This window comes from Brachionichthys hirsutus, unplaced genomic scaffold (genome assembly GCF_040956055.1).
Source record: "Brachionichthys hirsutus isolate HB-005 unplaced genomic scaffold, CSIRO-AGI_Bhir_v1 contig_1240, whole genome shotgun sequence".
Taxonomy (NCBI): domain Eukaryota; kingdom Metazoa; phylum Chordata; class Actinopteri; order Lophiiformes; family Brachionichthyidae; genus Brachionichthys; species Brachionichthys hirsutus.
The window spans coordinates 1-17,000 of record NW_027181064.1 but is presented as its reverse complement, the minus strand read 5'-3'; the positions used below and the strand labels follow the sequence as shown (position 1 = coordinate 17,000).

Here is a 17,000-nt window from a genome sequence, read left to right as displayed (position 1 = left end):
CTCCAACGTAAGAAATTGAAACTTCTATCACTTGCATGGCATATTCATCTCGACAGCTCGTGTAATGAAATCTTTCTTGTTTCAATAGTTTTGAGACTTTTGCTGTGGCCAGAAATATTGAGGATCTTGCTGCTGCTAAACTCACACCCATCGTCCCTGTCGCAGGAGAAAGGCACAAATCTAAGACCGCTTCATTTAATGCTGCTAGCACTGTAAGCGTTTTTAATTTATTTTCTTTTTTTTCATGTTTGCAGCATTGTCTGTATCTGTAATAAGGTGAACATCTGAATATCTTACTCTTCAAAGTTGCAATCCTCTGAGATCCTTTTCCAGACTGAGGCATATTCCAAGCCCATTATAAAATCCAAGGTGGCTAAGTTTGGCAAGAAATACTTTGTTAAAGTATTTGGATTTGGACTAAAGGGTTATTTAAAGTTTGCCACAGACAATGTCGCTTTCATCAGAGACATTGCCCTCTACAGACTGGCTGGACAGCACTCTGTTACTCTTGCTCTCAAACCAAGTGAGTATTGACACAATATTTGTGCATTTTATAGAAGCAGTGCAGTTATTAAACTGCATTATTTAATTGTAATTTTAGTTGAAGGGGGACTAATCGAGAGGATGGAGATAGAGGTTCAATATGGACCAAAGGCTGCAGAAAACCTCATTAAACAGATCAATCTGAGTGAAGAAGAACTCACTGCGGGGAAGTCAGTCCTGAAGAAGTTGAAGAAAATCCTAGCTTCTGGATTGAAGAATGTGACTTCTCTCTCCTCTTCAAGCTCCAGCAGCATCTCATCCTCTTGCAGTGTCTCGTCTCTTGTCAGTAGCAAGGCTAGTGATAAAATTACAGCAAGCCAAGGATCCTCCAGATCTCTGCGCTCTTCAAGGTCCAGCTCTGCATCCAGCCTTGGATCACTCTTCAGTGCGAGCTCACAGTCCTCTGGCTCCAATGCTCATCTCTCAGAGGTGAAAAAAAATATTGAGATTGTTTTGTGACTTGAAATGGAAGAATTTTAATTACCTCTATGTAAGTGTACAATCTGACACAAATATTTCCTCTGAACAGCAAATAGTTGTTGGCAAGTTCCAGAAGAACCACAAAAAGCAGGTATATTTCCTGGCGTTTGAAATACTGGCATTGCACAGTTTAGACAAGTTTTAACTTCATTTGCATCTTTAACATCTAGAATTAAATGTAGGCTGGTTATTCGCAAGGCCCATCAGTAACAACTTCCAGGAGCAGAAGCAGTGGCTCAAGTTTTGAGGCCTTATCCAGACAGGTGAGCCTCGCTTATCTTACATTTGATGAAGAAAAGCATTTGTCTTCAAATCATTTTTTCAATTATGGATTTGTCCAAGTGTGAAATAACTCTGTCTATTCCCGCAGAACAAATTCCTTGGCAGTGCAATAGACCCCACCTTTTCCATCATCGTCCGAATTGTCAGAACCGACCAAAAGATGATGGGATACCAGCTGGCGGTCTACCTGGACACACCTACTGCCAGACTTCAGGTCATATTGGCTGCCTTGGCTGCTGATAACAATTTTAAGTTCTGTGCCGATGGAATTGTGATCAGCAAATACAAAGTCCAAGTAAGATACTGGCTTGCTTACATAATGGTCTTAGGACAAGGAAAATATAAAACAGACACATTTTAAAGTCAGCTGTGTCCTTGTTAAATGTTCTGTCTGACAACAGGCTAAAATGTCCTGGGGAGCAGAATGCAAGCGATATGACCTCCTTATAACGGGAGACACTGGTCTTGTTGGTCTACGTCCTGCAGCTCGCCTCAGGGTGGCCTGGAACAAACTGCCTTCTACTTTTAAAGGCTACGCACACACGTATGAAACTTCACATTTGCTGTCTTTAGCCGAACATGCAGTGCTGGCTGTGTAGAATGTTTTACATTTAGAAATTCTTCTCCAGGGTCTATGACAACATTCCTGCCTTCATAACAGCCGGCTGGGTTAAAACAAGGGATAAAACCAGCGCCAAGCAGCTCTCACTCACACTGGTTGCCACAACTGACAACAGCCTTGACATGATTTGGAAAATGCCAAAAGTATGACTGTGAATGAATAAAGTAGATTACTCAAAATCTGACGCTGCACTTCAAATGTGTCTTCCTAATAATTATGACAAATTTTCTCTGCAGTGCAGGGTCTACAGTACGGATTTGCGTCTTCCCATCACTCTGCCGCTGGAAGAATTCAGAGTTATCCCCCAATTCGCCGGCTTCATTGATAAAGCCCACTTCATAATTGCCCGGGCTGGCGCGGGTAACTGTTGAACTCATTGTTGAATAGGAAACGTCATCTACCTGGAGCTGTGTGAGCAGGACTAAAGCAATTTCTTTCCCTCATAGGCGAATGTGGCCTCGTTAAAGAAATACTGACCACGTTCAACAACAGGAAGTACAGGAACGAGATGCCGTCGTCTTGCTACCAGGTTCTGGTGGAGGATTGTACCGATGAGATAAAATTCACGGTTCTTCTGAAGAAAGACGACATTGACCGGAACCATGTCATTGTGAAAGTTGCTGACATGTGAGTGTCCATTAAAAGCAGGTATTAAAGTGGGGGTTTTACACAAAAACTAACAATGCCCCCTTTTTCCTGTTCTTGAAGTGATATTCACTTGTTCCTGGAGAAGAGTGAAATGACTGTGAAGGTCAATGAGCGGGAGCTGCCGCTAGACAACCTGCCACACCATCATCCCGCAGGTTATTCTATACATTCACCTTATTCAATCCTGCCTGTCATAACAATGTGAAATTTGAGACTGCAAAACTACACCTCAATTTCCATCGTGCAAAATGTGCTGAATTATTTAAATGTAATATGTTGAAATGAGCTGTTAAATACAAGTACAACCAATTTTGTCGTTAAAGCTAAAATCCTGATCAGGCAAAATGGCGATGGCATCTCTATATATGCTGCCAGCTTTGGTCTTCATGAAGTCTTCTTTGACAGGGAGTCATTGAAGGTGACTATCAATATCAATCATCATCAATGATGGACTATGCTTTCGGTGCACTGGTTTGTTTGATCTTTTCTTGCAGGTTAAAGTGGTGGACTGGATGAGGGGAAAGACATGTGGACTGTGTGGAAAAGCTGACGGGGAAGTCAGACAGGAGTTCCACACACCAAACCAACGTGTGACCAAGAATGCACTCAGCTTTGCTCATTCCTGGGTTTTAGGAGCTGAGAGTTGCAGAGACACTTCCGGTAATGAACTAACTCAAAGACATCCATTGTCAGACAAATATTTCCACCCTTCTTTCCAACACACAAGATGCATCCTTGCATTTGCCTTTTACAGAGTGCCGTCTGAGGCTTGAACACGTGCAGCTGGAAAAGCAGATGGTATTCCAAGGCCGGGAGTCCAAATGTTTCTCTGTTGAACCTGTGCTGCGTTGCCTGAGTGGCTGCTTCCCTGTTAAGGCCACTGCCCTAACTGTCGGCTTCCACTGCCTGCCTGCTGGTGAGTCTACCAAAAAAACAAAACAAAATCACAATCACAGCCTGTTCACAATAAAATCTAGAATGGTATTTGTGCAGTTCTTACTACTTTACTCGCTCTATTTTTCGCAGATTCTAACATAAGCCTCTCTGAGGGTCTGAGCAGCATCCTGAAGCGTGTTGACCTGAGGGGAACAGCTGAAGCCCACCTGGCCTGCAGCTGCACTGCTCAGTGTGCTTAACACTCTTATTTTTGCCAGTCACTTGCATATTGTGTATGTTTTTAAAAATAAAAAAGTGCAAGCCAAAATAAGTTTTCTTTTTTTCCCCCCCCAAATTATGTTTCCCTCAAAAGATCTACAGTAATGCGTGTCCCCAAGAGAAAATTATAATCATGACTTTACCACAATCCTATAAATTGTAAAATCTTTGAGCCACCTTGAAAGTTGCTCGGGCAATGTGAAGGGTTTCTAAATTTGCTCGATATGCTGTACATTTGAGATTGACTGATTTTTCCTTTTTTTTTTGTAGTTTTACTTTTTACAGTTAAAGTTAAAGAATGAATCTGACAGATAAAACTGGGGGGCAAAAACTGTTGACAAATTCCAGTAGTTAAAAATACTTTTATTCAAATTGTATTCATTTTAATGTTTGCAAACTGCAGTTAATTGTCTATAATAATCGGCTACCTATGGCGCTCAGGATCAGCACTGGACAACTACATATGGAGCTGTCCAGTGCTGATCCTGATTATCTTTGTTCCTCTGTGATGATTGCATTTGAATGGAACTTTTCCACATTAGATGTGTTAATTTATTCCCATCACAAGCTTTGGTTCATACTTGTTATTTTTCTCATTTACAGTATGGCTTTATCTCTAACAATTTTTAAGTTGCAACCTTTTAAAAAAGTGACATCAAAACTGAATATTTTATTGTAATTACTGTGGCGGCTAAATAATTAAATAAAAAATAAATAGTTATTTAAGAGCATATTAAGTAGTTAAATTTATTTTACATTAAATGACATTACATTTAGTTACATTTTTTACTGTGTTACGGTTTATATTTGGCCTTTGGAGGGCAAACATAATGCTAATGTGGCCCTTGGAGAAAATGAGTTTGACACCCCTGATGTAGCTCTAGGCCAGCGGCACTGTGTGCTGTGTCTCAATGATAATGCTCCATAACAGAACAAAATATTGCACTTGCGCAACACTGTATTGGTGGACTTGCACTGGAGATAATGATCAATAACAGAATTTGTCTTTAATGCAAGTCAGTTGAGCTCCAAATGAGTATTCAAGAGCGAGGGCGCCATCTAGCAAAAGACAAGTTAATTACAGAGTAATGTTTATGTAACTATTAAACAATAGTATTGAGCTGCTGCTTTACCCCACCAGTCTTTATTTTGGTAAATTGACAATGATTGACACAGATGGCAGCCGTACACCTCTGCCTCTAATACAGTATACAATCAATACTTCACTAATATGAAAATGTTGAGAATACAGCATGTATCATTCCAGTAGTAAAATCTATTCCATTCTGTCAATTAAAGACATTAAAAAAAAATATTTTAATAGTGTGAAGAATTTACATTCATATTGCCATCAGTGGTCTAACTGTACACATTTTATAATGTACAGCTTTTCTTCACATTTAATGGCAACCTTTGATATTACTACAACTAACATAGCAGTACATGTTACCTAGACAACAATATTACAAACCAAGTTTCCATAAAAACTATAAAATGTAATATCTTGTGCATTTTTTTTAATTGTTTTCTGTGAAAGAGTAGAATGAAATGTACACCCTAAGATGTGCAAGAGGAGTTTTGGTAACAGAAGCTAAAAATCTGTACTAAACAGCACCCATAAATGAGGGCTGAGCAGCTTTTCATTCCCGGGACAAAAGTTCTACTCTGTGACACCCACATAAAAAATACATACTATTCTCAATCAGCCCTGCAATGAGCTGGCGTCTCATGCGTGGTGTACCCCACCTCTCGCCTGATATCAGCCGGGATAGGTTCCTGCCACAACCACGACCCGTACTAAAGACAAGACGATTATGATTGCAATCTTGTCGTCTTCAAGAGGATGAATTAAATAATGAATCAGCTAAAACAAGATTTACAGTACCACATAAATAAATAATGCTGTCATCACGAAACCTGAAAATAAAAGTTCAATGTTTTGAAGCAAGATGCATAAGAAAAAATCCCTAAATAATCTTGCAGTCATACAGACCTATGAACACCAATGACCATCTTGGCTTTGACTGCTCATGGACAGTTACTCATTTAACAATTTTTTTGACGTTCAAATTAATTATTGTTTCTGAAATATCCTTCATCGTTCACAATTTGTGACCAGAAATGGGAGTTATGTTCTCATTGCGAGGGCGTGGCTGCTGCGGTCTTCATTGCCGTTCCACAGATTGTGCTGAACTGGAAGATTTCTGTTTAGAAAGTTGCTTGATTCTCCAACATGGTCAGTCTTTGTGTTTGGTTTGGTGCAGCTGTAAAAAGTAATTTAACAGTTGCAGAATCAGAATAGAATAATTTATTTAGGTGCCTGGCATTTGTGGTATGTACAGTTTACCTGCGTTCTGGGATAAGGCAAAGGTCGGTGGCGATGCAAATGGGAAGTTTGTCTCAGATGGGTTGTGGACGAGCTTTTCTGGAGCTGACGCTGTGCTCGAGTTGGACTCAGCTGTGAAGATGAGATGAAACTTGAAACTGATTTTTACCAGGAAAGTGACTTGGACGTATTATGAATAAAAATAAGGTGAGGGGGGGGGGGGTTACAAAATTAACCCATATGGTAATGGCAACTGTTTAGGCAATTTAGAAATTCAATGAATGAACGGATTATTATTGAACAGTTAATTAGTACTTCTAATATTGAAATCGGCCAGATTAATGTAAAGATGCTCACCTATTGAAAAGGCACTTTTAGACTTGGACATTGGAGGTTTGTTTAAGTCAGGAAATGGACTCAAGTTCAAAAACTGGTGTTTGAGCCACGCTGCTCTATCCTCCTCAAAGGCCTTCCTCTGCAGGTCAAACCAGATACAGTCAGCTCATAAACAGTCAGTCAACTGGTTGGTAAACCGGAGGCATCTTAAGCCAAATGTTCCATAAATGTAATTTCATAGCAATTCTTGGAAACTTGAAAGAAGAAACAAACCTCATGGCTAAGTCTTATAGCAGCTTCGGTGAAGTGGCTCCTCTCCCTTTCAAATGTATTCCTCTGCTCCTCTAGAGTCTTCCACTCCTCTCTGAGGCGATCTTTCTCCTGCAGCATGTAGGGGTTGCTCAGCAGGGATGCCGTCTCCTCATCGCATGGAGAACTCAGCTGCTGCTGCGACACAAACACAACAGGCAGGGATTGCTGAGTTGACACAAAAAACAAACGATAAAATAAAAGCGTTTTTAAAAAATGGTGAATAGAGATACGAGAAACTATACGAGAAGTCCAACAATACTTTAAAATGTAGATCTCAGAAAATATGTTCTTCAGTTACATACAACAGAATCATTGTGGAGCTCTGTGGTAAAACTTCAAAGACAAGTTCATTCTTACCTGCAGAAGCTGTTGCTGTGCATGAATGAAGTCTTTACACTGTTGGACCTCGAGCTTCAATTTGTCCATCTCCTCTTCACGAGCCTCTCGGGAATCAGCATCAGAGTTCTTACTCCCACCCACCTGAGCTAAAGATGCTGAATGAAAACAATCCAAGATAAAAAAAAAAAAATATAGAGAGAGAGATATTTAAGCTTACATTAGGATCCACTCTTTTGTGCCACTGAATAAATCTTGAACGTACGCTGCATTAAGACTACCTCGACTGTCCAATCTTTCGACATGGCTTTTTAGTCTTCTCCACTGGAGGCGTATACTGTTGGTCAGATTCTCTCTTGCATGAACACAATACAGCTCCACGCTGTCTTTACTGGAATCTCCACCTGGAATCGCGTCATCTTCCTCTTCCGGATCAGCCTGACAATGTCAAAGAACATATTTTTTTTAAAGATATGTGAAGGAAATTTGGAAACATGTCTAAAAGAGTACTTCTTTAGAAGAACTTTTCTTCTATATGTAAATTAAGGAGTAAATGGTCCATGACATGAATAAAGTGATGTTGAAGCAACTGCATCATTGTTGAATAGTAGTGTCATTCATGCTGTTGGCAGTTAAGCAAGAGAGAACAGCATGTCTCACATGTGCGACAGGATCTTGATGTTGGTCGACTTTCAGAGTTGTTTTCCTCGAGCTAAGCATGGAAACCATTTCCTTTTTCATTTGCTGCAAAACTTTATTCAGCTCTGCATTTTCCAGCAGCAACTCCCTTTGTCGCGTTTCATAGTCACCCAGTACAGTCTTGTACATCTCCCCCTCATGCCTTGAGATGAGGAACACGTTAGTATGTTAGTGGTGAGAACATTCATTCACTCATTCATTCAGAAAGAGAACAAGTCAGCACAAATGAATTACTTTGCCTCTGTTTTTTCAGTTTTCCAAAGGCTCCTCTTCCCGTCAGCTCTTCCAATATTGCTTAGTACATCAATCGCTGAAAGAAAATACATAATTGAAATGTATTTTCAGACACACCAAGTTGCGAAAGTCAATGTCTTGTATATATTACATGTTGGGTTTAAATATTGAAGCAAGTCGTTTTTCTATTTCACCTTGTTTCCGCTCTTTTTTGTCAACCAGAAGTTGATTCAACCGCTCCTTTAACTTGTTAAATTCTCTCTCTTTCCTTTTCATCTCATGATTATACTGGCTGGCCCGGCTTGAAATTATGTTCTGAAGCTTTTGCACCTGCCAAAGAGAAATACAGAGTTTATTGCTGATCCATCAAAAAAAAAAAGAAAAAAAAAGAAATCTGCCTGTGGATTCAATTAACATCGTCAGGTGCAGTAATAAATGAGAATATACCTCTTCTTTTTCATTTTTAAGGCTGATTTGAAGACACTTCACTTTCAGCTGCAGCTGTCTCTCTCTCTCAAGGAGTCCTGTGTTTGCTCTTTTGTTCTGTTCAACCTGCTCCTATGTCAGAACAGCGTTGTCAAAATATGTACATTTAATATTAGAGTTATCATTTTCAGTATTGACAAGCAACTCTCACTGCTTTCAAGATTCACTCCATGTTTGACTTTTAATCTTGAATTTTCACATCACAATGAACAGATTGCTGCATTTAAATGGTATTGTACTTTTAGCCGGTTGATGGTGAGCTGCAGGAAGTCTGCATTGCTGCTGGTCTTCATCTGCTCCACTTCCATATTTTCCAGGCTGCGGAGGCCCCTGTGGTGCAGCTGAATCAGGTCATAAATGCAATTTAAGACAGCGACTACATTCATCTCTGACCTGCTGCCAGACTGTGTGCAAATTGGTGGGAAGCCAAGAGTTGACACCTCCTGTGAGAAGGGAGAGGAGGGGAAAAAAATAGATTGGCCAGCGTACAACTCACAACTTACAACGCTGGAGTCATATTGTGCATGTAAGCATGAGCAATCTGTACAAAATCCTACACCGAAACCTTGTGTTGGGTTACCAACCTGACCGATGTGTGATAAGCATTCTTGCACATTGTGCTCTGTGCAGAAGGCGTGAAGCATGTAGGATTTTCTGTGGAATGTTCCACATTCACCAGAGCTGCTGCAAATGTCCTTGACTTTGGGAGAAAGAAAAAAAGATCTGGCAAACATCGTTATACACACTAGTTCTACTGGAAGTGAGGTTACATTTGGAACACAAAGGGATCAGAGCGCCAGTCTGCCATTTGTGCTATTTTCACCTGTTACTAAAACGGTCTGGTACAGAGCTCAAAACAGAAATCCAAATAAAATAGTAATCTATTGTACACACAATCGCTGAGGGGACTGCAGTACTTCTGTTCTTCTAACGAGAAGAGACGTTATCAGAGAATGAGAATTCAGACATTATCAGAATCTGAACTCACCTAAGTGGGACTCTGGCATTGTTGCGATGCAGCTTCTGGGCTGTGTCTGGATCAACAACGACATGTGCAGGATACAGAAAGCTGACCACAAAATCCTCTTACACACTCTGCTCCTGAAATAGAGGTAGGATTAGCAGCAGATATTAAATGTAGTCTGGATTACACTGTAATGGAAATTATCATTACAGTGATGAGAGATGGAAGATGCCGCAAGTGTGGGTGTGAGGACAGCAGGTTCACAGTGGCTTATTCATCAGCCATGGGCCACGAGCTAAACGGTGATCAAACACAGGACATTACAGTCCTGTAATAAAATACATGTTTGTTAAAGAGTCTTTTATTATCCTTATTATAAATGTTAAATTGATCTAGAAGTTGTTGGTGCCAAGCCAGCACTTATCTCAATGCTTTTATCCCCATCTGGAAATACTAAGTTAGAGAGTGTGATGATTTATCTCTAGAATCTACTATGGGATGACAATTTGTCTCAGACTACAGGAACAATGCCAGTGTGTTAAACAAACACAATACATGTAAACAACTATATACAGCTATAACTGGAAAGCAGACACATCTTTCTGGGACAGCAGCTATATGGGCATGAGTGGATGATGTTTCTAAAGAACTAAATGTTAGTTTTATAACACCATGAACATGGAAAAGCTCCACTCAGGAGACCTTTGGCTTCAATGATACTTAATCTGCCTGATAAGACAGATGGCAAGCACACTGCCACAGGGTTTAACAAGCCTAGACCATGCTTAGCCTGACTACTCCACAAGTCTCAACCTTTCTAACCAATCTAATTCTTCTAATGGTCTCTTAAAGGAAAACCATTTCTACATAAACATTTAGAGAACTGATTTTAATGTTTGTCATCCCTCTGAGGCATGATTAGATTGCAATAACGCTGAAATGTTATTATTTTTCCATGAGAGCCTAATCTGCCTTAATTCAGTGTCTAGTCAGTCCTATCTGAAACTAATATGCTCTAATACAATGGCCTTATCATAAATAAAACACTATAATGTTCAGTTTCTTTTTCTTTTCTTATTTTTGTCACCATCATTGATGTGACGGGCAAAAAAAGTAATACATCGCTTAGCACCTTTTGAGTATAATTCATTTCAAGAGAAACATTTACTAAGGCAGCTATGCCTACATATTTCTGAAGACAAATCAAGATCTTTAAAAACAGTTAAAACAAAGACAGAACACCGATATAGATTTGTAAATAACTCATGTTCTACGCAATCTGGTTGAAGTCTTTTGGATGTAAAAGGAATTTATAACATCATAGAATTTAACTTCATACTTTACTCAAGATAGCCTTTCAAAAACCATCACTGCTGATAAAAACATTGACGTAATCTGGTTGGATTAGGATATTAATGCTGATTTGGTAACCATCTTCTAATTATCTTTTACCTTGGCTTACTCTGAACACGTATTGCATGTAAATTAAACTAGAAACAAGTTTAGTATACCGTAAAGATCAAATTGTCCTATTAAGGTGTTATTTGTTAAATACCGGTACACAGGAGTCACTGTTAAACTAGTGTCCGGTTCACTCAAAACCAATGTTCCCTCTAATTTTTCATGTGTCTGAGTAAACACACAAACTCCCTGAGCAGTCCCTTGGACGACTTTGAGCCACATCATAATAATACATTTTATTTTAAACGCACTTTATATTTGAAAGCAAATCTCAAAGTGCACAATAAAAATAAATAACATAAAAACAAGTGATAAAAATCAACAAATAAAACAGATAAAATGAACAAGCAAAGGATGTGTGTACTGTGGTCCCAAGAGAGTCCTGGAACTCCGATTACAATGGCGTCTATTAGATGCGTAAAAACATGTGAATCTCATCATTAGCCGGAGCAGCCAGTCACCGGACACTCACTGACTCACAGTGGGGAATAGCACGGAATGAATGTTGACGTGTTCATGTTATTTTCAATTTAGGTTGGATTTTATTTGTGCGCAACGTAGATTTCCGCTGCACGAAGACCGTATCAGCTGTGCGTAATTACGCACGAGCGCACCTCAGAGGGAACGTTGCTCAAGACTAACACTGAAGCAGAACAGTGTTTATATTGTTTCAAGTTATGAGGAAAAGGTTTTCAGTACTTACTTTTATTGCGTCTTTCTTAAACGCCCCTTCCTTTCGTGATACAGCAGTGCCCTACGCGCTCCAAATGACAGTACACACGCACCTACACGGCAACCAAGCAGCGCTCTAATTGGTCGATCGTTGTCAGGCAACCAAGCACGGATCGATATGATTGGTTGTCTTCTGAAGATCAATTTCTCATACTCATGTGACGTCTCAGATTCCTTGTGTTTATTTGTCTTTTACTTTACTTCTGGACAGCAGTTCTTATTGATGAGCGAACTACTACTACTACTGTATTTGTCGTGTTATATTCAGAATTAGTCTTGGGTATTGTCAAGATTCTTCTGCCAAAATAAAATCGAATCCAATCGACGCAGGCCAATGCAGTGAAGGACATGTAATGCATCTTTACTAATCTTTATATATAAGAAGATAAATGCACAATAACAAGTTACAAAATCATAACAAAGAAACTTTCTATACAATTTGAACACAGAAAAAGCCCAGTCATCAATACCTTACATCAATAAGTCTACATTATTACAGATCTCAAGTGTTAGTGCATATCGGTCAGATTCCACATAAGCGTAGCAGATTTAGAAAATTAAAGGCAAACTAAATAATTTAGAAATGATATGTACATTGAAGGAAAGAGTTTTGCTCCAAAGTAGACCCATACTTAGGAAAATATACTATTCATTCATCAGCAAAGATGATAATCATCTTCATGTCACCTGGAAACGAACAATGTTAAAAGTCATCAGCATTGATCATTCTGTGCTTTTCCTCTTACTACATGCAGTACAGCCAGAAGTCTAATGTCAACATGTTTAAAATGAAGGAATCAGATGCCATTTATGGAGGCCATTGTGGGAGACTGATTTCTTTAAACAATTTAAATTATTTAATTGTTACATTAACATCTACCGGATTAATAGTTCAGTTTGACATTCAAATTCATGTACATACATTTTTTACACCGCCAAGGAGGTTATGTTTTCGTCTGCATTCATCGTATCTGCACATTTAACTTAGATACACTTATTTTCACATTTTACAGATCTAGTCACTAACTGGCACTGGAACACCGTTGGGTGCCGATGTTCTGAGCAATGGGTCTTTCAGATCATTTCTCTTTGCCTCAAGCCACCATGTTGTCATGTCTCCCTTACCCTGTCAGATAAAGAAGAAAACGGTGAATGAGAGAGAAGAGTCATATTGCAAAGCATGTGTTCCTTTGAGCTTTAAATAAAGCCATTATTCCTTGGGGAGCAGAAGGCAGCAACTGAGGCCACCTATCTCTGGGACCCTTCGCCATAATGAGATTGGCACCATCCAAAAATGATTTTAGATTGCAATGTGAATAGTCCAGTAGCTGTGCAATACAAATATATATTTGAAAAAGAGAACAAAGACAAGACACACCCCGTCTCATTTCCCTTGGAAGGAGGTTTTGAATTACTTGTGATCTTTTCACATCTCAGCTTCATACATTTTGTTTTTGTTTTTCCATTAAAAATGTAAAAAGTGGCACAGCAGCTTCCAAACGATTTTTATTCCTTGCAAAAATCACTAATCTTGACTTTTCTTCCTTTAAAGTTTAAAAAAATAATAATTAAAGGACAAAAGTTAAGACCAAAAAGTCCTAAATGTCTACTTCCCTAATGTCCCTACTACTGTTAGGGACATTACAAAAAATGCTGATCTTTGCGTCCAAATGGATCTTCTCCAAAAGTCAATGGGTTCTTCCCTAGACTATATCCCATCCTTCCCCCCAAGTATTATAGAATCTGCTCAGTCATTTTTTTTTATTTTTTTTTGTAATCTTATTGACAACCCAACTGACTAACCAGATAACCAACAAACAAAAATACAAATGGACGTGTTGGAAAGCTGTACGTGCTTCACCTTGGTGCATCTTGAAAAATGGTGATAACTAGAATTCAGGAGCTTCAATGTCAATGACTTTTCAGAAAGACATTTACACACACACACACACACACACACATCACATCAAACAAAAATAACATTACCTTCACATTAAGTTTTCCTCTGCATGTTAGAACGTAACCTCTGAGTGTGAGAAGCAAGTCAGCTGTGGCGCCACTCACCTGGATCTTCAGAGCTACAGGCATACGTTGATTTAAAGACAAAGGACATTATATTACATGTTACATGAGCAATGGCTGCCTGAAAGTCATTGTAGTGTTGTTATCGCTTGGTATAAATCATCATTATGGATAATATCAAAAGTACAGCACCTCATAGTTAGCGCATGTAAGCCAGGTAAAACATGCAAGTACAAGCTGGTATTAGATCGGTAAGGCCTGGCTCCAATTACTTAAGCAGCAGAAGCAGTGTGTTTTGTAACTATGTCATTCACACAAATATGTCCTTTATTATTTTTGAGAGGGTGACTTAAAGGTACACCCGTGAAACGTGCAAGGCCACATGTGTTACTGTGTGTTATGATCTGCACCACAGTCTACCCTGTGCTGAACTATTATTTCTCTTGCTTAATGCAGTGGGCTAGGTGCTCTAATAAACATGCACAGACAGTCCTGTTTGGGACCAAAGTAGCAGTAAGACCACAGGTCAAAGGTAAACACTGAAAAAACTTTACATGATTAGAGAGCACAAAAAATGGGGTTACAGAAAAATGAAAGGTAAATTAATTTGATATTTTCTTAGATCAGCTGTTCCACTCATCAATTAAATGAGTTGCTGTGGTCTAACCCTTCATTACCTTCACTAGTTGATTCCATCCGTGATGCTGTGTTGACAGTGTCCCCAAACAGACAGTAGCGAGGCATTTTGGTGCCAACCACACCAGCAACAACGGGTCCTGGCAGTTATAGTAGAGAAACATCTTACGTTATAGAATTAGTTTTAGTTGCAAGTGTGAATAAAGCAGTCAAATTGAATAGCATGTCAAAAAATATAAGAAAAGACACTGCCTGTTTTCTCGGAAGTGACCAATCAAAAATTGATCTGCAGCCTGGGAAAATTCCAGATACTATAATTCAGAACAATAAATAATAAAGGATCTTTGGAATTTTCATCACTGCAAGGGAATAAATTAAGGCATAGACATGCAACAAACATCAAAATGTAGCTAAGGCACTGAGGAATCAGAAATGTGTCATGTGAAAATCATCATGACCACAAAAATGGCTTACTACTGAACTAATAATGATGTGAATCCAATTTCTAAAGGCATATTTTCATTGTCAAGAAATCTAAGAATGTAGGCACAATTAATGCAGGACTTTATTTTTGTGTAAATCACAATATGGGGGCAAATGAGATTCTTGGCAGAGTGCATTTCTAGTGTGACAAATAATGCACAAATCTTTTACACTGGTTAGAATTTGCATTTATTAATCCAACCACTTGCTCTGCTGTTTTGTGCTATGGTGATGCAGGGCCACCAGTATGCTTGCTTGTAATGTACAGTATAAACTAATCCTGCAAGAGGACGCTTCACAGAATGCTCGTATGTTCACAGTTGAATGTGCTGCTAGTTTTACTATATGAACTGGTAAGTCGTCAGATCTTACATATGTTTTATTTTCTTTTAACAATTCTGAATGTGTATGTTGTGGATAATTGTAGATAACAATAGTAGATAATAGATAATAGTATTTATTTAGTGTTGCAGTCTTGTCCTCTTTTTTTTTAAAGCATAGATTATTATGTACACAAGAGTATTTACAAAACATGACTGAAATGCCAGATTATTTCAGAAGCGCTTGTTCCTATTGAGACACGATATATATACGATGAACGGTTGAGTAAGCTGATAATGTCCACAGTACCTGAGTGGATGCCAGCACGAATCTTCAGCTGTGTGTTAGGTTTGTGAGGGATCTTGAAAGTATGGCATACGCTGACCAGATCAAGAGCCATGCTGGCTATCTCTCCAGCATGATTGATGCCATTTTCTTGAGGGACCCCTGAGACGACCATGTCTGGAGGGTAAGGACATTATTCCATCAAAAGCAACAATGCAAGAACAAAAAGAGGGATGAGCTGAAATTCTATTTTATGAGTGTGAGAGCATTACTGCTTTGTCAGAACGGTTTTAAAATAAGTTTATTATCCTTACTCACAAGCATCACCTATTGTCTCCACTTTGTATACATCATAATTGTCAATAATGTCATCAAAGCTGGTGTAAAGCTGGTTGAGGAAGTCCACGACCTGGTAGGGAGTGCTGTCTCCAGACAACAGAGTAAAGCCAACAATGTCACTGTCAAAGAGGAGTAATATCGATTTAGTCATGTTTAGATCAGCAAATATGAATCATATTGTTGTTGTTTTTAAAAGCTCATTATATCTGAATTAGTAAATTAAATACATGGTCTCAAATAAAGCCATCCTTCAGACAACACACCTGAAGTAGACGGTGGCATTGGAAAAGCTCTGAGCCTCTGCTATCCGGCCTTGACGAAGGTCATCAGCTACTGGTTTGGGTAACATACCTAAACGATTTAATGTGGAAAGATGCATGCGTGAAACAGCTGCCTGCTCTCCTGTTGGTTCTCTTTTGAGCCATCTCTGGTGTGTGTATGCGTGTGTTCATTATAGTGACATGACTGTCACTGCTATTCATTGCCTATTTTTCCCATCTTTGCAATAATCAGTACATAATATAAAATGCCCATTCTTGGTCAATGAGTGTGTGCTCCATTCATACCACTAGATGACAGTAATCACACATGCTTTAGTGCTTTACATATACATCTGTAAGTAGACTTTATTCGTAGTAATGATGATTAACCAACATTAACTAGCCTGGAGCAGCTCACGCATGCCCATTGCAGGTTATAAAATGTGATTGTTACTCTTCATCAAACTGTTACGTAATGAATTAGAACTCCAGTCCTGTTTGTACAAAACACGTCACTGTTACCAGTCCAACATCATGAATACAGCTTCATTAAAGCATTCATTAGAACGAATTACAGTCGTTACAGTGATTTCACAGCATTGCAAACGGTTGTCAGACTTACTGTACAACAGCCGATCTGTCCTCTGTTTCTCCTGAAGCAGATCCTGTGTTCTTTCTGCAACTATGGACTCCAGATGTTTGCTGTACTTCTCCATCTGCAGTTAAAGAAACCTTTATCTGAAGCTCAAAAATGATTCATATGGTACATTTCTGTATTGTCAAAAAAAATTGTAACCTTAGGTTTTGTTCTAAAGATGTCATATAATAATTCTTGCACTATTCATAGTAGCATTAATCCCTATTACGTGTCTGGAATATCAGTGTCGATCTACGGTATTTGATCATATTTCAGTGGGATATTACCAGGTTCATCATCATGTCTACTGGGCTGACTTTGTGTGGGTTCATTTTGTCAAGCGTCTTCTTCACCTGGTCAAAGGTGGGCCTCATGGTGATGTTAGGAGACCAACACTTCTT

The 17,000-nt window shown here is 39.0% G+C and overlaps 3 protein-coding genes across 3 annotated transcripts; 1 reads left to right on the top strand and 2 right to left on the bottom strand.

The window, feature by feature from the left end:
* Window positions 1-88: 88 nt before the first annotated feature.
* LOC137917173 (vitellogenin-1-like) lies at window positions 89-3,711 on the top strand (the record flags this gene model as incomplete). Its single annotated transcript, XM_068760041.1, has 15 exons — window positions 89-212; window positions 307-523; window positions 602-972; window positions 1,073-1,114; window positions 1,206-1,286; window positions 1,394-1,600; window positions 1,707-1,849; window positions 1,935-2,070; window positions 2,164-2,287; window positions 2,374-2,554; window positions 2,636-2,730; window positions 2,899-2,993; window positions 3,070-3,235; window positions 3,330-3,491; window positions 3,602-3,711. Coding segments are annotated over 15 exons (2,254 nt in total), but the record flags the coding sequence as incomplete, so codon positions are not given.
* Window positions 3,712-5,938: 2,227 nt separating this feature from the next.
* LOC137917172 (afadin- and alpha-actinin-binding protein-like) lies at window positions 5,939-9,103 on the bottom strand. The gene is made up of 12 exons (XM_068760040.1): window positions 9,044-9,103; window positions 8,699-8,902; window positions 8,421-8,531; window positions 8,168-8,303; window positions 7,974-8,049; window positions 7,701-7,881; window positions 7,322-7,478; window positions 7,062-7,198; window positions 6,666-6,839; window positions 6,414-6,531; window positions 6,078-6,188; window positions 5,939-5,994 (listed from the first exon to the last, which is right to left on the bottom strand). The coding sequence occupies exons 1-12, from the start codon at window positions 9,101-9,103 to the stop codon at window positions 5,939-5,941; spliced, it is 1,521 nt and encodes a 506-aa protein (XP_068616141.1).
* A 3,528-nt stretch (window positions 9,104-12,631) lies between these two features.
* LOC137917175 (atrial natriuretic peptide receptor 1-like) lies at window positions 12,632-16,973 on the bottom strand. Its single transcript, XM_068760042.1, has 8 exons — window positions 16,887-16,973; window positions 16,585-16,678; window positions 15,966-16,053; window positions 15,682-15,821; window positions 15,388-15,540; window positions 14,316-14,414; window positions 13,681-13,694; window positions 12,632-12,742 (listed from the first exon to the last, which is right to left on the bottom strand). The coding sequence occupies exons 1-8, from the start codon at window positions 16,971-16,973 to the stop codon at window positions 12,632-12,634; spliced, it is 786 nt and encodes a 261-aa protein (XP_068616143.1).
* Window positions 16,974-17,000: the final 27 nt, after the last annotated feature.